The sequence below is a fragment of the Equus asinus genome, chromosome 24 (genome assembly GCF_041296235.1).
Source record: "Equus asinus isolate D_3611 breed Donkey chromosome 24, EquAss-T2T_v2, whole genome shotgun sequence".
Taxonomy (NCBI): domain Eukaryota; kingdom Metazoa; phylum Chordata; class Mammalia; order Perissodactyla; family Equidae; genus Equus; species Equus asinus.
The window spans coordinates 28775464-28792133 of record NC_091813.1 but is presented as its reverse complement, the minus strand read 5'-3'; the positions used below and the strand labels follow the sequence as shown (position 1 = coordinate 28792133).

The window sequence follows — 16670 nt, the reverse complement described above, 5'->3', positions numbered from 1 at the left end:
AGTGGTTTTCCCAGAGTCAAAGCCAGGATCCAACCTGGATCTTCTGACTGCAAATCACATCTGTTTTCTCCTCTTTTGTTTGAGTCAGAGAACATAGAGTAATTCTGCCTTGCTCCTCCTTACGGTTTGTGTTAAAGAGAGCTCTTCAGCCAGGAGACCCTCTTTTCTGACATTGGTTCCTTATGGAGTCAGGAAACCTTAATTCTGCTCTTAATTGCCAGAGCAACAATGCTGTTCAAATGGAAATAGTATTCAGTAATATATTTTATTAAATATTCTTATTGCGTTTTTTCTAGATATTTAAACATTAACCTAATCAGTTTTACTTTCTTTAATAAAAGAATGCAAGCACTAGACTTGAGACAATTGGACATAAAAACCAAACATTAATTTGTTCTTAGATTGTATTTTAAAATTCAGTATAACCCACACTTTGGGAATATCTCAAATGTCTTACGTGGCCATTTTAATTATAAAGGAGAATGAGGTTTAATTCTCCAAATTTCTTAATACTTTTTAAAATTTTTTTCCTCAAAGTTGATTTCCCACAAGTTCTGTGGAGTTACCAGATACTTCTTGATGTATCCAAACTGGTATTAATTGGCATTGGATCCCAGTTAGCATTTTTTAAAACATAGCTATATTTTTTGTCTTTTATGGATAAGTAATTTAAGTAATACTTTCCTTTGGCCAAGGGCAGTATACTGAGTCTAATGTACTTCTTGGAATGAGCTGCCTCTCTTAATAGCATTCCTTTAAGCATTACAAAAATTTTTATGTTTATTTATTGGCAATGTACAAATTTATCTTTTCTGAACTTTCTTGCTTCTTGCATTTTTTAAAAACCAAGTTTTAAAGTTTTTTAAATCACCCTATTACTCTAGAGAATTTTTTTGATACATCTTTATAATGACTAAAATGCCTAACCTAGTCATAGGTAAACGAATTCAATTTTTGTTTTTTGCTTGCTCTTCAACACTGTTTTATACTATGCCATCGTTCCTATGAGAAAGAGCAAGCAGACTGTGGCTAACAACAATCTTCATCAATTTAGTAGTCTCTCGGGTCATACAAAAATGGGCCTTTAATACCTTAGGACTTCCTATGGATCAAACTACATAATTTTTTATACTTCTTTTACATTGCCCTGGCTCTGAAGAAGTATTAGCAAACTCCAGTATGGATAACCCTCCCTTCTGCTTCCCACCGCTCACAAAGAGTGCCTGTAGAGCAGGCTGGCTTCTTATTACCAAGCAAGACACATAGTTAAAAGTAAGTTACCAATACAGTATTATTTTTTTTCTAACTCTTCATTTGTGGAGAAGGTCCTGCCAAGTAACAGTGTGCTACCTAAGCAGAGTAAATGTAAATGTAGAAGTTTCTTGCCCAGGGTTTAAGCCATTTGACCTGCAGTTTTCTAATCCGTTTGTTTATTGAAGATGATAAACTGATAAATTGGAATGGACTTTGAGAAAAGGAAATAGGCTTTCTTAAATGTTTTCCATTAAAAGTTAAAGTTTTAAAAGCATAGTCCTTTATTCTTTTCTGCCAGTACATTTTAATTCGTATTACTTTTATTTAAAGAAAAGAAAATGGGTGGCAGATTATTGGATTGCTGTAAATTTTTCTGATTTTTTTTCCCTCCAAGACTTTAATGAGAATATATGGGGGTTTTTTGGTTTTTTTTTATTTTGAGGAAAATTAGCCCTGAGCTAACATGTGCTGCCAATCCTCCTCCTTTTGCTGAGGAAGACTGGCCCTGAGCTAACATCCATGCCCATCTTCCTCTACTTTATATGTGGGACACCTGCCACAGCATGGCTTGCCAAGCGGTGCCACGTCCACACCTGGGATCCAAACCGGAAAACCCTGGGCCAACAAAGCGGAACATGGGCGCTTAACCACTGAGCCACCAGGCTGGCCCCAAGAATATGGATTTTTATTTGGTTTTTTTTTTTTTTTTTTTTTGTTAAAGATTTTATTATTTCCTTTTTCTCCCCAAAGCCCCCCCCAGTACATAGTTGTATATTCTTCGTTGTGGGTTCTTCTAGTTGTGGTATGTGGGACGCTGCCTCAGCGTGGTCTGATGAGCAGTGCCATGTCCGCGCCCAGGATTCGAACCAACGAAACACTGGGCCGCCTGCAGCGGAGCGCGCGAACTTAACCACTCGGCCACAGGGCCAGCCCCCTTTATTTGGTTATTTTACTTGAATTTTCTTGACTTTCCCACATTTTGTTTTTGTTACTTTCCAAGCTTCCAAGGATCTATTTTCCCCCCTTCTTCAACTTAAGTACTCAAATGAAATAGGGCTTATGAATTGTGAAACTATATTAACACATTCTCATAATAGCATTTGATCGGATATTAAAAGAATACCTAAATTCTACGTTTCTTTTAAAAATCCAGATGTCAAAGATGAACAAGTAAAATGACAAAAAGTTACAAAACAGGAGCAACAACTTTTTCCAGTTTAAAGCATAGAGTAAGAGACCGAGTAGTTAAGAGAGCAGATTTTGTTCTTGGCTCCAGCATCAGTAATCAAGGAAGATGAGCAGTCCTGCCCTGGAGTCCTTGTGTGCATAGGTATAGCACTTAAGGAAATCAACTGTGATTATAATGCATTTTGAAATCCACCAGAAAAGAGTACTGTTAAATACATATATGCATACCACCTGTAAAAGATTTAATTGTAACATTAGGCTTCTGGACTTCCTCTCTAATATAAAATTCCTGTACATAGTTTATACAAGATTGATTGCTGTTACAAAATGAAATAAATTTCCAATATGTGATTTGCAAAAGTAAATTTTCCAAATACTGATAGTGTATGACTGTTGTAACTATAGTATATTAAAATGTCTTTTAAAAAATTAACTAAATTGGCAAGTTTTGTAGAAATTTATATTTAAACAGTTTTTATTAATATTATAACAGCGTAGTCAGTAGTTCTGAATTTTTTTCTTATTTAAGACTGCATTATAAGGCTTGATTTCATTTTAAGCGCTTGAAAATTCTTTCATCTGTGCTATAGATAAGCACTGCCTTCATGTGCTTCTGTTTGAGAACCTCGAACAGCGGTGCTTTAGTATACCTTTTGTTATTTCCAAGGCTAAAATAATATGGCATAACATTTTAGAGTGATAGAATGCTTTAATCAAAGAGAATTTTGTCTTGCGAACTGTTTTTAAGGATATGATAAAAAAAGATTGAATATGCAAATGTTTTTGAGTCAGTCTTACTGAAATATATAAAATATTTTTGCCCAGGTCTCTGAAGAGCCTGAATTTAATTGATATTTATTGTTTGTAATATCATTCTTAAAGCTGAAAAGAAACTTGAGGTGTCTTTATGATTTCAGCTGCATTTTGATCTCTTAACTGAGAAAAATTTAAGGAATATTCACTTTTAATTCTGGTCAGGGACATTTAGCTTTAATTGTGTATTGCTTGTTTAAAGAATATAAGTAGTTAAGTAGAATATAGAAAGGCCCAAACATATTTAACGGAAAGGTAAATGGCAGGTTTCTAATACTTATGTGGTGGTGTTCTCCTTCAGAAGTTTCACCTATCTTAGTTAATTGGCGAACAGATGAGGGGTGGAAGGGGCATTCTGTAGGGCTTTATAGAATGCTGGACACTGGGGCTGAGATCTGTTCAGAGACACCTGGGCAGTATTTTGCTTTATCAGGAAAAGAATATAACCATTCTAATACTATATTTGGTTCAGGAACCAGTACATACTAATGTTTATAAACATTCCTTTAACTGTAAGTATGTAGATTATTACTGCAATTTTCCCTCCCTGAATAGTGCAGTGCCAATAGGAATAGACGAGATAGAAAGAATTGAGCTTTGCTAGATCTGGCAAGTTCCTGCCTTGCACAGATAGGGTCATTAGCATTGTAAACCTTTGATTAGGGATGCTGAGGCCCAAGGAGAGCTATACTGAGATATACTGTACCTGCTTCTGCCATGTGTAGCCACCTCACCTTCAATAAAATCTGTATTGTGGCCAAATAGGGAAGTTTGTCTGTCCTGTCAGTGAATATTTTGGACCCTGGGCACAGACATGTCACCACTCATTAGGCCATCTTGACGTGGCGTCCCGCATGCCACAACTAGAAGGACCCACAACTAGAATATGCAACTATGTACTGGGGAGATTTGGGGAGAAAAAAGCAGGGGGAAAAAAAAGAAGATTGGCAACAGTTGTTAGCTCAGGTGCCAATCTTTAAAAAAAAAGAAAAAATTGGGGCCGGCCCCGTGGTTAAGTTTGCACGCTCCGCTGCAGGCCACCCAGTGATTCGTCGGTTTGAAACCTGGGTGCGGACATGGCACTGCTCATCAAACCACGCTGAGGCAGCGTCCCACATGCCACAACTAGAAGGACCCACAACGAAGAATATACAACTATGTACTAGGGGGCTTTGGGAAGAAAAAGGAAAAAAATAAAATCTTTAAAAAAAAAATCCATAAAAAAAAAATTGAACTCTAACCTAATAAAGCTGGTTTATTAGAAAGCAAAACTCATCAATAGTAATTACTTTCCTTTGGGAGGAGAAAAAAAATACCCCGAAGGGCCTTTCTGAGGAATAATGCAGAATTTGTTGAAATTAGTGAAGAAATATGAAATTTATGGCAGCCTAAACAAGAATGTATATTTTTAAATTACACATTCACTTTACCATGAAATAATAATATAGTACTGCAGTGTATAGTGCTGTACAAATTTTTTAAATCTTGTGTATTTTACACATAAAGAGAGCAGTATCCCATAATTTTTAATATTCAAAACTTATGAATCTCAAAATTTCCAACATTTTGGTTAAGAGATGACTACAGGAAAATGTAGTGTTGATTTTTACGTGAAGAGAGTCTTCAGGAAGTTTGGAAAATAGAAAATAAACGTAGTTAAGGTAAGGAAAACTATGAGCTTACTTAAACCAATAAGAAAAACCATAGAAGTGACTGGGACCTAAGCCAGCAGTCTCTGGAGGGACTCTGTGTTCACATACCAGCTCAGGAAATGAGTTGTACTTGAAGGACCAGCTTTTTGAAGAGAGAGTTTGTTTTTGTGACATTATTGTAAAAGTAACTGAATTGATCTATAACTGCTATTCTAATCACCCTTTCTTTTTTGAGGGGTGTGATGGGTAGGATGGGCTAGAGACGTAGTGTATTTCTTTTGTTGATCTTACTTAGTAAAAAGTTATTCTAAAAAATATTTGTTCTCTATCATGAGTCATAAAAGTTCCAAAATTCGATGCATAAGAATACTCAGGACATCATTTGCAGGTTTTAGATTCCTTGATTAGGCATCTGTTGACATCATATTGCCCCTTGTTTCTACTTTTTTTTATTTATACTACCATGTGTAACATAGATGTGCACGTATCAAAGAACCATGAAAAAAATGTAAAATAAGCGAGTTTCTCAATAGTATTTAGTTGCAAAAAAAGTCAGAATCAATCAAAGTTTACTGAGAACACATCCAATAATTTTCATTTGCAATAATAGGAGTTTGATTTTTTTACATTCATATTTCTAAATTGTGACTTAAAACTTAATGTTGGAGCAACAAGTATTTGTTGATTGCAGTCCTTTTTTGCTTTGTGTGAACGATGTGCCAGATGGTTTCTGCCATGGTTGTGCTAATTAAAATGCATTGCCTAATATTGCTTGCTTTGACTCATGCTGTAGCTTGAAGATTTCTCATTTTTTGGCATTTATTAACTTTCAGCTCTTCCTTACTCTACTTCCTTAAAAGTTTTTACTTCCCTTTCCTCCTACCCCCACCTAGATATGAGTTTGTTTTTGTTGTTATTGCAATGATGATGTAATGATTTTTAGACATATGTGCTGGGTGGTTCCCCAGATTCACAAATGTTGCTAATCTGAAAAGAGAATTCCAGACACTTTTACAAGCCTGTCTCATCTAAGCTAATTTTAGAATGATTGTGTTGAATGAAATGTGCCTAAAATTGCTGATTAGTCACAGTGGTAGCGATCCTTTTTATCCTTGGGAAACAGGGATGGTTAAAAGTTTTCACAAAAGTATCTTAGTGTGCCTGATTCAATTAATGTGCAGTTTGTTGTTATATTAATTTGTAATCAAAAGTTGGAACTTGGAACAGAATGAAATTTGAAGTAAATTTGAGTTAAGATTATGCAAAGAATTCTAAAGCATAGCTTAAAATGAAAAAGAGTGATGATGTCTTACACTTTGAAGGGTGGCTGTAAATTTGAGTTTTTATATTCACTACACGTATTAGTAAAACATCATTATTCTGTTGTAAGGTCCTTTTAGTTTATTTGCCAAATAATAATGGGATCACATGGATTAAGATGCTAAATTATTTTGCTGACTGGTTAAAATAAGTTACTAGGGATCATGGAAATATAAACTTTTAAGAATGAATTCTTTCTGCCACTCAGGCCACAGCTATTACAGCGCATGTTTTGAGTGCTGCCCACTAGTTGAGAAACTACGTAATATAACTTTAAGAGTCAGAAGAATTTTGAGTATCGTGTCAGCCGTTACCCATAATATTTTGATGTTTTCTTTTAGACAGCTGATCTCTCATCTTAGAAGATAATGTGTAAACAGCCATATTCCCAAATAAAAATCTGAGTGAGGCTATTGTTTAATTCATTCTATTTTGCTGAAGGCTTACATTTGTAGAATTCTTTCATAAACTGATTTTTAAATTATTATTAGCATAGAAGTTCCTAAAGCAGCATTAACACAGTAGCCCATTTCTACAAGCTATATATTTGGGAATGGAATAAGAGTCATTCATCTCTGGTAGGAAATTAAAGAGAAGTTGTTCACAAATAATAAATTACTAGATTCTGACGAAGACTAATGGGATTAAGTAAGTGTGACTTGGTATAATGAATTTAAGCCTACACATTCTTTTAGGCCTTGAACAGAACAAGATATTGCTGTTGGTTAAACTCAGTCATGTCTTACAACCTGCTAGCTGTCTTGCTGTAGAAACTGTAACGTAAGGCCCTTGAAATAGATGCCGTCATCAGCCCCAGCCCCCAAGCATTCATCTATTTAAATACATGGCAGAAGATGGTGGAAGAGAGTCCAGCAGCTATTCGTGTGGTAGGGGTGGCTATTGTGTTAGGGCATACTTTTTTGTAGGCCAGCAGCTTTTGAGTTAAAACACTGCAGGTGTTTCTCTTCCTTTCCTTATCTTTCTGGGGGTTTTCTTGGGTTGTTTTGTTTTGTTTTGTTTATAATAAAGTCACTTATTCTTTTTCCTACAAACATTTCGTGTAGATTCAAGGAGCAACAAATTCCAACTACCTACTGTAGCAGTTAACACCCTTATTGTCTGCTTGAATAAATTTCAATATTTTACTTTTTTTATTTTTTCAAAGGCAACGGACAGCCAAGACGTAGATCCATCCAAGACTTGACTGTTACTGGAACAGAACCTGGTCAGGTAAGACTTAACATTCCAATTCTCTGTCTTTGAAGAATAATAATGGGCAGAAATCAAGAATTAAGTATAATATATATATACTCTGCAAAATTAGTTTTATGAGTTGACCTAATATTGTAATAGAGTTCGTTGCCAATTGAACTTAAATACTTAGAAAAAAAATTATAGGTGCTATTATTAATTTAACTTGAAGGATAATTTATGAGAGATTGATTAATTCAATAGTGCTCTCTATCTGTTATTTGGTTTTTATGTATGCTTTAATAAGGAAGTATTCAGTTTTGTAATTTAACAATTTGTCATTATCATTGTCTCTAAAGTGAATCATTAGTATTGTCTCCTTTTAACTAATGAGGGGAATAAATATTTCCCCAATACGATGTCACTTCTTTGGGATCACATAGGTACTGACATACCTGGAGGACTAATCTGGTAATTTTTCATTTCACTGGATTTATATTTTTGTGAAATATTCTTAAGACAATATTTACCAAGCAGATGGATAAACTCTAGAAAGACTTTTCTCCCAGTTGGTAAAGTTTTCATTCTTCATCTTATATTTCTGGATGCTCTTCTGAACTCCCCTGATCTCTATCACTGCTTCTTTGTAGATGATCCAGACGGTGCTAGAATTTAAGCCATTTCTGACTAGTACAGAGCTTTAACCAACCAAGTATATAAAAGTAGCAGCTGAGTCATTATTTCTTTTCTGTTATTCAGGTTAATAAACGACATATATAATTTATATCATATGCTTAAAATGAGAACTAATTATGAGGGGTTTGTTATTGATTTGTTTTCAGTTGTGCTGAAATAAATTTTATGAGCACAGCATGCATCTGAAGTAATAAAAGTATCACATTATGGTCTATATTCATGTAAAATTATAGGATTATGTATTATAAACAGTGTGATTTAATTTATGGTAAAATGTATTAGTAGTTTTCATCCTAGATAGGTGTTTTAATATTATTTCATTTTTATATCATACTTTAAATTCCAGAGATTCTTTGTAGTCGTTAATAAAAATTTGAAAGCCCTTTATAGCCATCAGCTTAACTAACAAAAACCACTTGAGATGTTTAAATGATAAATATCCTTAATCTTCGTTTATATTAGGAAATATTTTTACTTCTCACAATGCCTAAACACACACGTGTATACAAACACATACATAAAATATTTATACATATATACACATTAATGTATTATGTGTTTTATGGTATTAAGTGATGTTAAATCTTGATTTCATTTATTTAATAACAACTTTTTCAGTATATCTGCTTTTGTGAGACCCCAGAACTTTTGAATGAAGTTCCCTGCTTTCTCGCCTTCAAATACTTGAAGCGTTAATCAGGGCATTTAGTAACAGTTTGACATCTGGTATTTGCTTTGATTCCTTAGAGCTTGATGAGCTCAGCCTTTTTAACCCTGTTTACTATTGCCATTGATATTCCAGTTATGAGAAACTCTAGCCAAGTGTTCCCCCTTTGACTAGGAATGAGAAGCTTGCTCTAAGATAATTCAGGGGCATCCGCTAGTGCGAGTGCTTTTCTCTGTGCTCCATAATAAAGGCATTGCTGTCATTCAGGACTGACCTCACCACACCAGGCCTTACTTATTTCTTCACAAGTTCTGTATTGAGATTGTGAATGTTACCCTTTTATTTACAACACCTGCAGGTAGTAAAACACTGGAACTGAGGCAGACTATGGTTGTGGGACAGTCATTTGCATGAGTTGTCATGGACTGCTCCGAAAGATTTGGAGTGAAGGGTAGTTTGATATGGTAATAACACCTGTTCTAAAACAGATGATATATGGCCATTGTATAGCCAGTGCTTAAAATTGATCAACTTTTTCAAAATTACTTAAGTATTACAAGCTTAAAATGCCTGATATCCAGTTCAGGATGAGAATGGCTAACAGTAATTCTAATGTACTATGAAAGCATTTTCCCCCGAAAATGTTATGATAGAATCTTTTTAATTGCTCTTGAAATAACATTCATTATTTTAAGGAGAAAAGTGTGCACAATATGGATTTTCAAAATTGAAGGTACAGGTCTTGTTAAAGTCTGGACTAAGCAATAAGTAGCCAGCCCTGGTGGTCTAGTGGTTAAGATCTGGCACTCTCACAAGCATGGCCCGGGTTCATTTCCAGGTCTGGGACCTCACTACCCACCTGTCAATTGTCATACTGTGGCGGCTGCATATGGCCGTGATGCTGAAAGCTCTGCCACCAGTATTTTAAATACCAGCAGGGTCACCCATGGTGGACAGGTTTCAGTGGAGCTTCCAGACTAAGACAGACTAGGAAGAAGGACCTGGCCACCCACTTCCGAAAAATTGGCTGTGAAAACCCTGTGAATAGCAGCAGAGCATTGTCTGATACAGCACCGGAAGGTGAGAGGATGGTGGAAAAAGAGTGGGCAGGGTTCCGCTCTGCTGTACACAGGGTCACTAGGAGTCAGAATCAACTCAACAGTGCTAACAACAAAAGCAATGATTACACAGATGCATGGAGGTTTTTTGTTTGTTTGTTTTGGCCACAGAAATTGATAAAGAGCATGAAGAAAAGAATTTGCCCACCCAGTACAATCATCAGAGGAAAAGAGAGAACTTACTAATACAGTTTAACATTGCATCTCATAGAGGAAAGGGAACTGACCAGAGTTTGTACTTTGCCTCTTGATTCAAGGCTGATCTTAATGAAATCACTTAGACTTTCCATCTGTAAACTACAGTGAAATTGGTTGTTTTTATACTGCCATTTCTATTGAGAGGAATCGTGAACGAAGCAAGCTTCTTAATTAAAAGTAGTTGTGTAAAAGATTGCATCCTCACAACATACAACTCACTTTTAAATTGATTAACTCAGGTTTTTATTAATTCAGAAAGCTTCTTAAGCACACGTAATGGATCTTGCTTCCTAGATACTTCGAAAAGATACTGAGAAAGAAAAAAGGAGCGTCTCATGTCCAGGAACTGGTCTGACACTGAGACCTCAGTGGGTTAGAAGCAAGACATAAGCAGTTTCTCAGAATGCCGGTAGACAAGGTTGTGCTGAGACCATGATAAAGTGAAACAAAACAAGACCATTTTATAATATTGTCTAAGCACAGACAAAAATGTCACTGTGCCACCCACAAGATACCAAATATTGCCCTCTCCCAGCTGACGTGAGTGCCTGCTCCTTCTTTACCAAGTGCAGCTTTATCCTTGCTCTGTTCTGCCCTCCCTGTAGAATTGCCCCTACTTTGTGACAGTAGCCAATCTAGAATGAACCCATCGTTTCTTGGAGCCCCTCTAAAATCACTCAACAAAAGCCCAAATCCTATAATAAGCTCTTTCTAAAACCCTCTTACTGAGACACCGCAAAGTGCCCCATGGCGAGTGTTCGTTCTGCTTCACTGCAATGAATATTAAACCCAACTCATCCCACTACAGATGCGTTCTTAGTGTTCTTTGGTTGGGGGGCGTTGACAGTACCGAGAAGGCGCAGTCCCCAAGGAGCTTCTTTGGGCAGATCAGACTTATGCCCACATCAATTAGAGAACTACAGTAATAACAGCTACAATTTATTTATTGTGCACCAACTTTGTGCCAGTCAGCCCTTTAATATATATTATTTAAGTCTTAACCTTACAAATTTGATACTTTTTATTTTCCTCATTTTGCAAATGGATAAACTAAGGGCTAAAGAAACTCACCTAGGTCTTTTACTTCCAATACATTGCCAGTAATTGCTGCAACCAAGTTTTGAATCCGGATCTGATTCCAGAGCACACAGACTCTACATTCTATCATTCCATCTTGCCTATAAAACTGAATGTAAGGCATGTTAAAGTAAGCCTAGATCTCTTCAGTTTCAAGTATTTTGGCTTCTGTTTGCATCATCATTAATTATTTAAATATAGTTTTCAGTGATGATGAGTTTTAGCTATATCATATTGTTGAGCAAGGCTAACCCATCTTGGTAATAAATTTCTACCCATGACTGTACAAATTTATTTTTTATACATCTGGTTGAGCCTTTCTATGTTTCACTAAAATGATACATTCTCACATATGCCTGCATACCCCTTCTGGAATGGTATCCAATATTGATCTATTTTTAAGATTTCTCTTGGAGGGGACTGCAGTCGGTGAAAGTCACAAATGCAAGATGATACAATTATGATTATTTCGACAATTAGACATACTACTGTATTTCTATATGGGCTTTAGAATCTACTTTTACTAGGCAGATATGTTACTTGGGGCAAGTTCCTTAATTTCCCTGAGCTTCAGCAACCTTATCTCCCAATGGGGACCACGACACCCACCCCTTGGGGTTCTTATAACACGTGAAAGTACCAGACACACAGTAGAAGCTTAATACATGTTGTGTGCCTGTCTCCTCATAGAGTGCCTCCCAGAGCTTTTACCACTTTCCTGCTCTCACTATAGTGTGTTACTCTCCGGAAATACTTTCCAAGTAGCACTTGGAAGGAAGTAAAATCCATTGGCATTCTGTTCTTTGTGTGTCATAAAGGAAGCTTCTGTCAGGGATCATGAAAAGTATTTGCCTTAAAGGCCTTTTATCACATATCAAGAGATGTATTATCCTGCATTGCTATTATTTATTTAAGTGATATCATTTATTATATTACTTCTTTTGTTCATCCTCAGTCTGCACCTCCTTTAGTGTAAATAATTTTCTGTTAAAGCTCTAAATCAGTTTTAAATAATTCCTGGTTCATAGTATACCTTTCTGTTGGAGAATTTAAAGAACATATAATAATGAAATTCTTAAATTTTCTTGTAATGAACTATAATGAAGCTAGAATTAGGTTGAGCCTATGCCTTCAGATTAGAAACAGTGTTTTCAGTATGCCCTGTCATGTATAGAGTCAATGGAATTATCTGTGACTATCATAATGACGGAAGTACCCTTATAAATCCACATTACCAACTGATTCCCATTTCTTTTTAATATTTATATTATTCAGCTGTTACCGTAAGCAAGAATATCATGTAAATCAACATTTAATCTCTGTTTTGTGCTTGTATAATTTTAGCAACTAAGGAGATTTCTGGGGATTTTAAATAGCTTTTAAATGTCAGTCTAAATAGCAGCATTGGCCATGAATTCTTGACTTATGAAAATATTTTCCCAGTCTTTCAGGTGAGACATAAAAAGCAGAGCTTTATTTTTGCCTGAAAATAACTCCCAATTCCTTTTTACAAATATAGAGATAAAGTCCTGGTCAAAGTCCAGTTCGGCTTCATGGCTGCTCATGATAACTTGCCCCTGTGGTTTAAATTTGGCTTAGTATTCTTTTGCTGCCTTAAATTGCTGTGGCATTTCTGTACTCTCGTAACCACCTTCGTATTCAATCCTTGTGGTAAGTCAAGTTTCTCTATATCCTTAAACTTTGCACTTTATATGAGAATAGAATAAAGTAGTTGTAAATGTCTTGAAGGAAGGAGCAACCTAAATGAGTTTTAATAGTTTGAGAGCACTTATGGCCATCAGAATTTTACAGTGAATTTTTCTAATAGCTTCTGTAAAAGACTTTTTTTGTAATGGGTTGTAAGCAGTAACATAAATTTAACCCACAAACTAGTTTGATTTTTTTTTTTTTATTGTCAGGTATTACCTGTTGCTCTTATTAGTGTCTTGTATTTTTAAAGTACTCAAAAAATAGTTATGGCTTGTTTTTAAATATTTCTTCAGTTTTTTTCCTACAAACATGTTAGAATATTATATTATTCATTGAAATACCAATTCCTTGAAATATAAAGACTTAGTTAATTTATGGATTTAAATTTAACTCATTATAACTTTTCTTGTAGCTTTAAAGAAAGACCAGTTTTGAAGCTTGACCTAAAAATGTTATCCTTATTTCTTAGTTTCATAGCTAGAGGAAGTCTCAAGTAGAACCAATGAGTAGTGTGCACATGAGCTGCTGTCTAATAGTTTTTTGGAAAGTAGAAGGTGAAAAGAAATAAGTAGCAAAGAATTCTTTTAGAAATATTTAAACTTAATGAATACTATAATTCATATTAAGTCCAAATAGGATTATTTGTTTTAATGTAACAAATGTTCAGTGGCCTTTTTTTAATAGACAAAAATCCATTCCATTCTTATATTATATAAACCTAATTCTTAGCTCATACTGTATCTTAATTTCTCGTAACTTATATTGAGTCTCATGTCACAAGCTCTTAAATTTATTTCTTCTCTTAAAATGTTAAAGTAAGAATATTAGCATAAAATTAGGTTGACTCTGAAACCCTCCCCTGCTAGCACTTTGAAGAAAAATAGAAATTATAACTATTGTCAAATCACTATTCTTTTCTTTTGTTTTTTGTGGGGTTTTTTTGGTAAGGAAGATTTACCCTGAGCTAACATCTGTTGCAAATCTTCCTCTTTTTTTGCTTTAGGAAGCTTAGCCCTGAGCTAACATCTGTGCCAGTCTTCCTCTGTTTTCCGTGTGGGTCACCACCTCAGCATGGCTGAGTGCTGGTGTAGGTTCACACCTGGGATCTGAACCCATGAACCCGGGCTGCTGAAGCAGAGCATGTGGAACTTTAACCACTGTGCTACAGGGCCAGCCCCTCACTGTACTTTTCTTAAATCATCAAGACTTGCGCTCAGTCAAAGAAGGTTAAAAGGACTCGAGAATAATGTCATAATATCTGTACTTGTTAACCAAGGGTAGCAGCATCCTAAAAGTAAGAGTGATATATTTCATCATGGTTCTCTTTGGTGTATATTCTTGTTCTTCTTATATACAAAAGGTAAATAAGCCTAAGCACCAATCTTACATCTGAGTGCCAGCAGCTTATGTTGCCATTTTACTCAATGAGTATTTATTATGTGGTTATTGTATATTCAGCAGTTTCCTAAATCCTGGGGAATATAATATAAAAGTACACATGGTCTCTGCCTTTAAGAGATTATAATGATTTTGAGGAATCACAACTTTGAGGGTAATATAAAGCATTTCCAGCTCAAGCTGAAGTTTATGTAGGAATGGACTATAAATACAGCCAAAATTCAAAGGAGAAAATGTCTTTGTGATAGAGTTTAGTCACTGAATATATTTTATGAAAGAACTGTGATTTTGATCTAGAAAGTGTATTGTTAGGTGTTACAAGTCTCATATATTCTTATATTTACAACAACCTAATTATCTACCATTTAGTGAGCATTTTTATTGTGTCAAGACACTTCAGATACATTATTTCGTTTGATTTTTTACAACCTGATGAGGTAGGTAATAATGTCATTGTTTTATTATTGAGTTTTAGAAATTAAATAACTTACCTGAAGCCGCACTGCTAATAAATGGCAAACCAGAGACTCAAACTCTGGATTGTGTTGTCTCCAGGGCCTGACTTCTTAACTATTACTTCTTCTCATCCATACTTGGTAAATGAGGAGCCTAAGGCTCAGGAAGGCTGAGTTACTTGTTCAAGTTCACACAGCTGTAAATGGCAGAGCTGAGATTGAAACTCAGGTCTCCGAAGTTTTTGACTAAGTCACATGAATTTGCTGATATTTGACTGTTTTTGACCTATAAAAATGGCATCTTTATGTAGTTCAGTTTTGTACTTTCTCTTTGCACTACACCGTGTTATCCTTGAATGAATATGGGGTCAACATTAAAAGTAGGAAGGGAAATGAGAGCTTAAATTGTCAGAGAAGAGATGGTCTGGCTAGGTAAGATAAGAGGGTGAGGAATGCCAGGGTGAGAATTTCAGACCTGATCCAATAACAATCAGTAAATGAACGTTTTGTGTTCTGCACACTGCTAAGCACTCCTCACCCTCAAACACAGGATCTGGCTTTGGGCACCAAGAACCAGGGCTATATCAAGAATGACCACATAGTGTTGAAGGGAACCTGAGTTGAGCCTTACAGGTTGGAGAGGAATTAACAAGGAGGAGAGAAGAACAGAATGAGCAGTGTGGTATATAGGGCACCTTTATAAGTGTGGTGGGAATGAGCTAAGGTTTTGGAAAGACCAATCTGATAAGGGATTTAAAATTGTTTATGGTATAGAAAAGCTTTTGGAATTTTTGAAGCAATTTCAATAGGTACCCAAGATGAAAGTAATATTCCATCAATTTTTCTTCAAAATCATTTTATGATTTTTATCTCTGAAAGTGTTATAAAAGTGTCTTTCACTATTTAGTATCCTCAATCCATTGTGAGTTTCCAAGGCTTAAAATAATAGAATCTTCGCACTGGATGGAACACTACAGGTTATCACATCCTTAACCCAGCCCCGACCCTTCACCAGATAAAGAAAGCAAGACTTCTTGAAGTAGGGACCAGCCCAGTGGCATAGTGGTCAAGTTCACTTGCTCCACTTCAACAGCTTGGGATTCTCAGGTTCAGATCCTGGGTGTTGACCTAGCACACAGCTTGTCAAGCCATGCTGTGGGGGCATCCCACATACAAATAGAGGAAAATTGGCACAGATGTTAATTCAGGGACAATCTTCCTCACCAAAAGAAACATCTTCTTGAACTAAACTAAATCAGGCATTACACCATAATTAGAATTCTCATCTGCTAATCTCTGCACAAGGGTATGTTCCACTACTGTATTGCCTCTCATTTTACTTGATGCAGTCTTTAATTTGAGTGTTTCTATGTTTACATATTGAAACTGGACATAATGATTCTTTATGAATTTATGTATTTTTTATGTTTTACTTTACATAACTCCATATTCCGTATTCTTTTTTGAGTCTCCTGTTTGGGTATTCAGTAACACTTCAAGAAAAAAGGTGCTTTTAAAAAATATTCTTATGAAATCCATTTTAGTTTATATGTCCTTTGAGATGTTATAACATATGAAATATTAATACATAGACAATAATATATTTAATATATAAGGTCTGAAACCTGATGATAACATGAACGTTCATGATCCTACCAGCCAACTTAAGAAATGGAACATGATCAATTCTCGTGTCTCTCTCTCTGTATTCCTCACCTATGACCTCCTTGTTATCCTCCCACCAGCCGACAATGCCATTTTCTATCATATATCATGTTTCTAGACTTTTCTTTAAATACCATGTATCTGTTTCAGAAATTCTCTTAAATGGAATTTGTTTATTAAATGTATGTTTCATAAATGGGTGTTAAATTTTGTCAAGTACTTTTTATTGCATCTATTGAGGCTTTTCTCCTTTAATCTGTTAATGTGA

General features: G+C 35.4%; 1 protein-coding gene across 2 annotated transcripts in view; it reads left to right on the top strand.

The window, feature by feature from the left end:
• Positions 1–16670, top strand: part of MAP3K7 (mitogen-activated protein kinase kinase kinase 7) — a 69150-nt gene that overhangs the window by 39332 nt on the left and 13148 nt on the right. For both annotated transcript variants that reach the window (XM_014866698.3, XM_014866699.3), the window contains one exon: positions 7393–7457. In XM_014866698.3, the coding sequence (XP_014722184.1) occupies positions 7393–7457 (65 nt within the window). The remainder of the gene's footprint in view (positions 1–7392; positions 7458–16670) is intronic.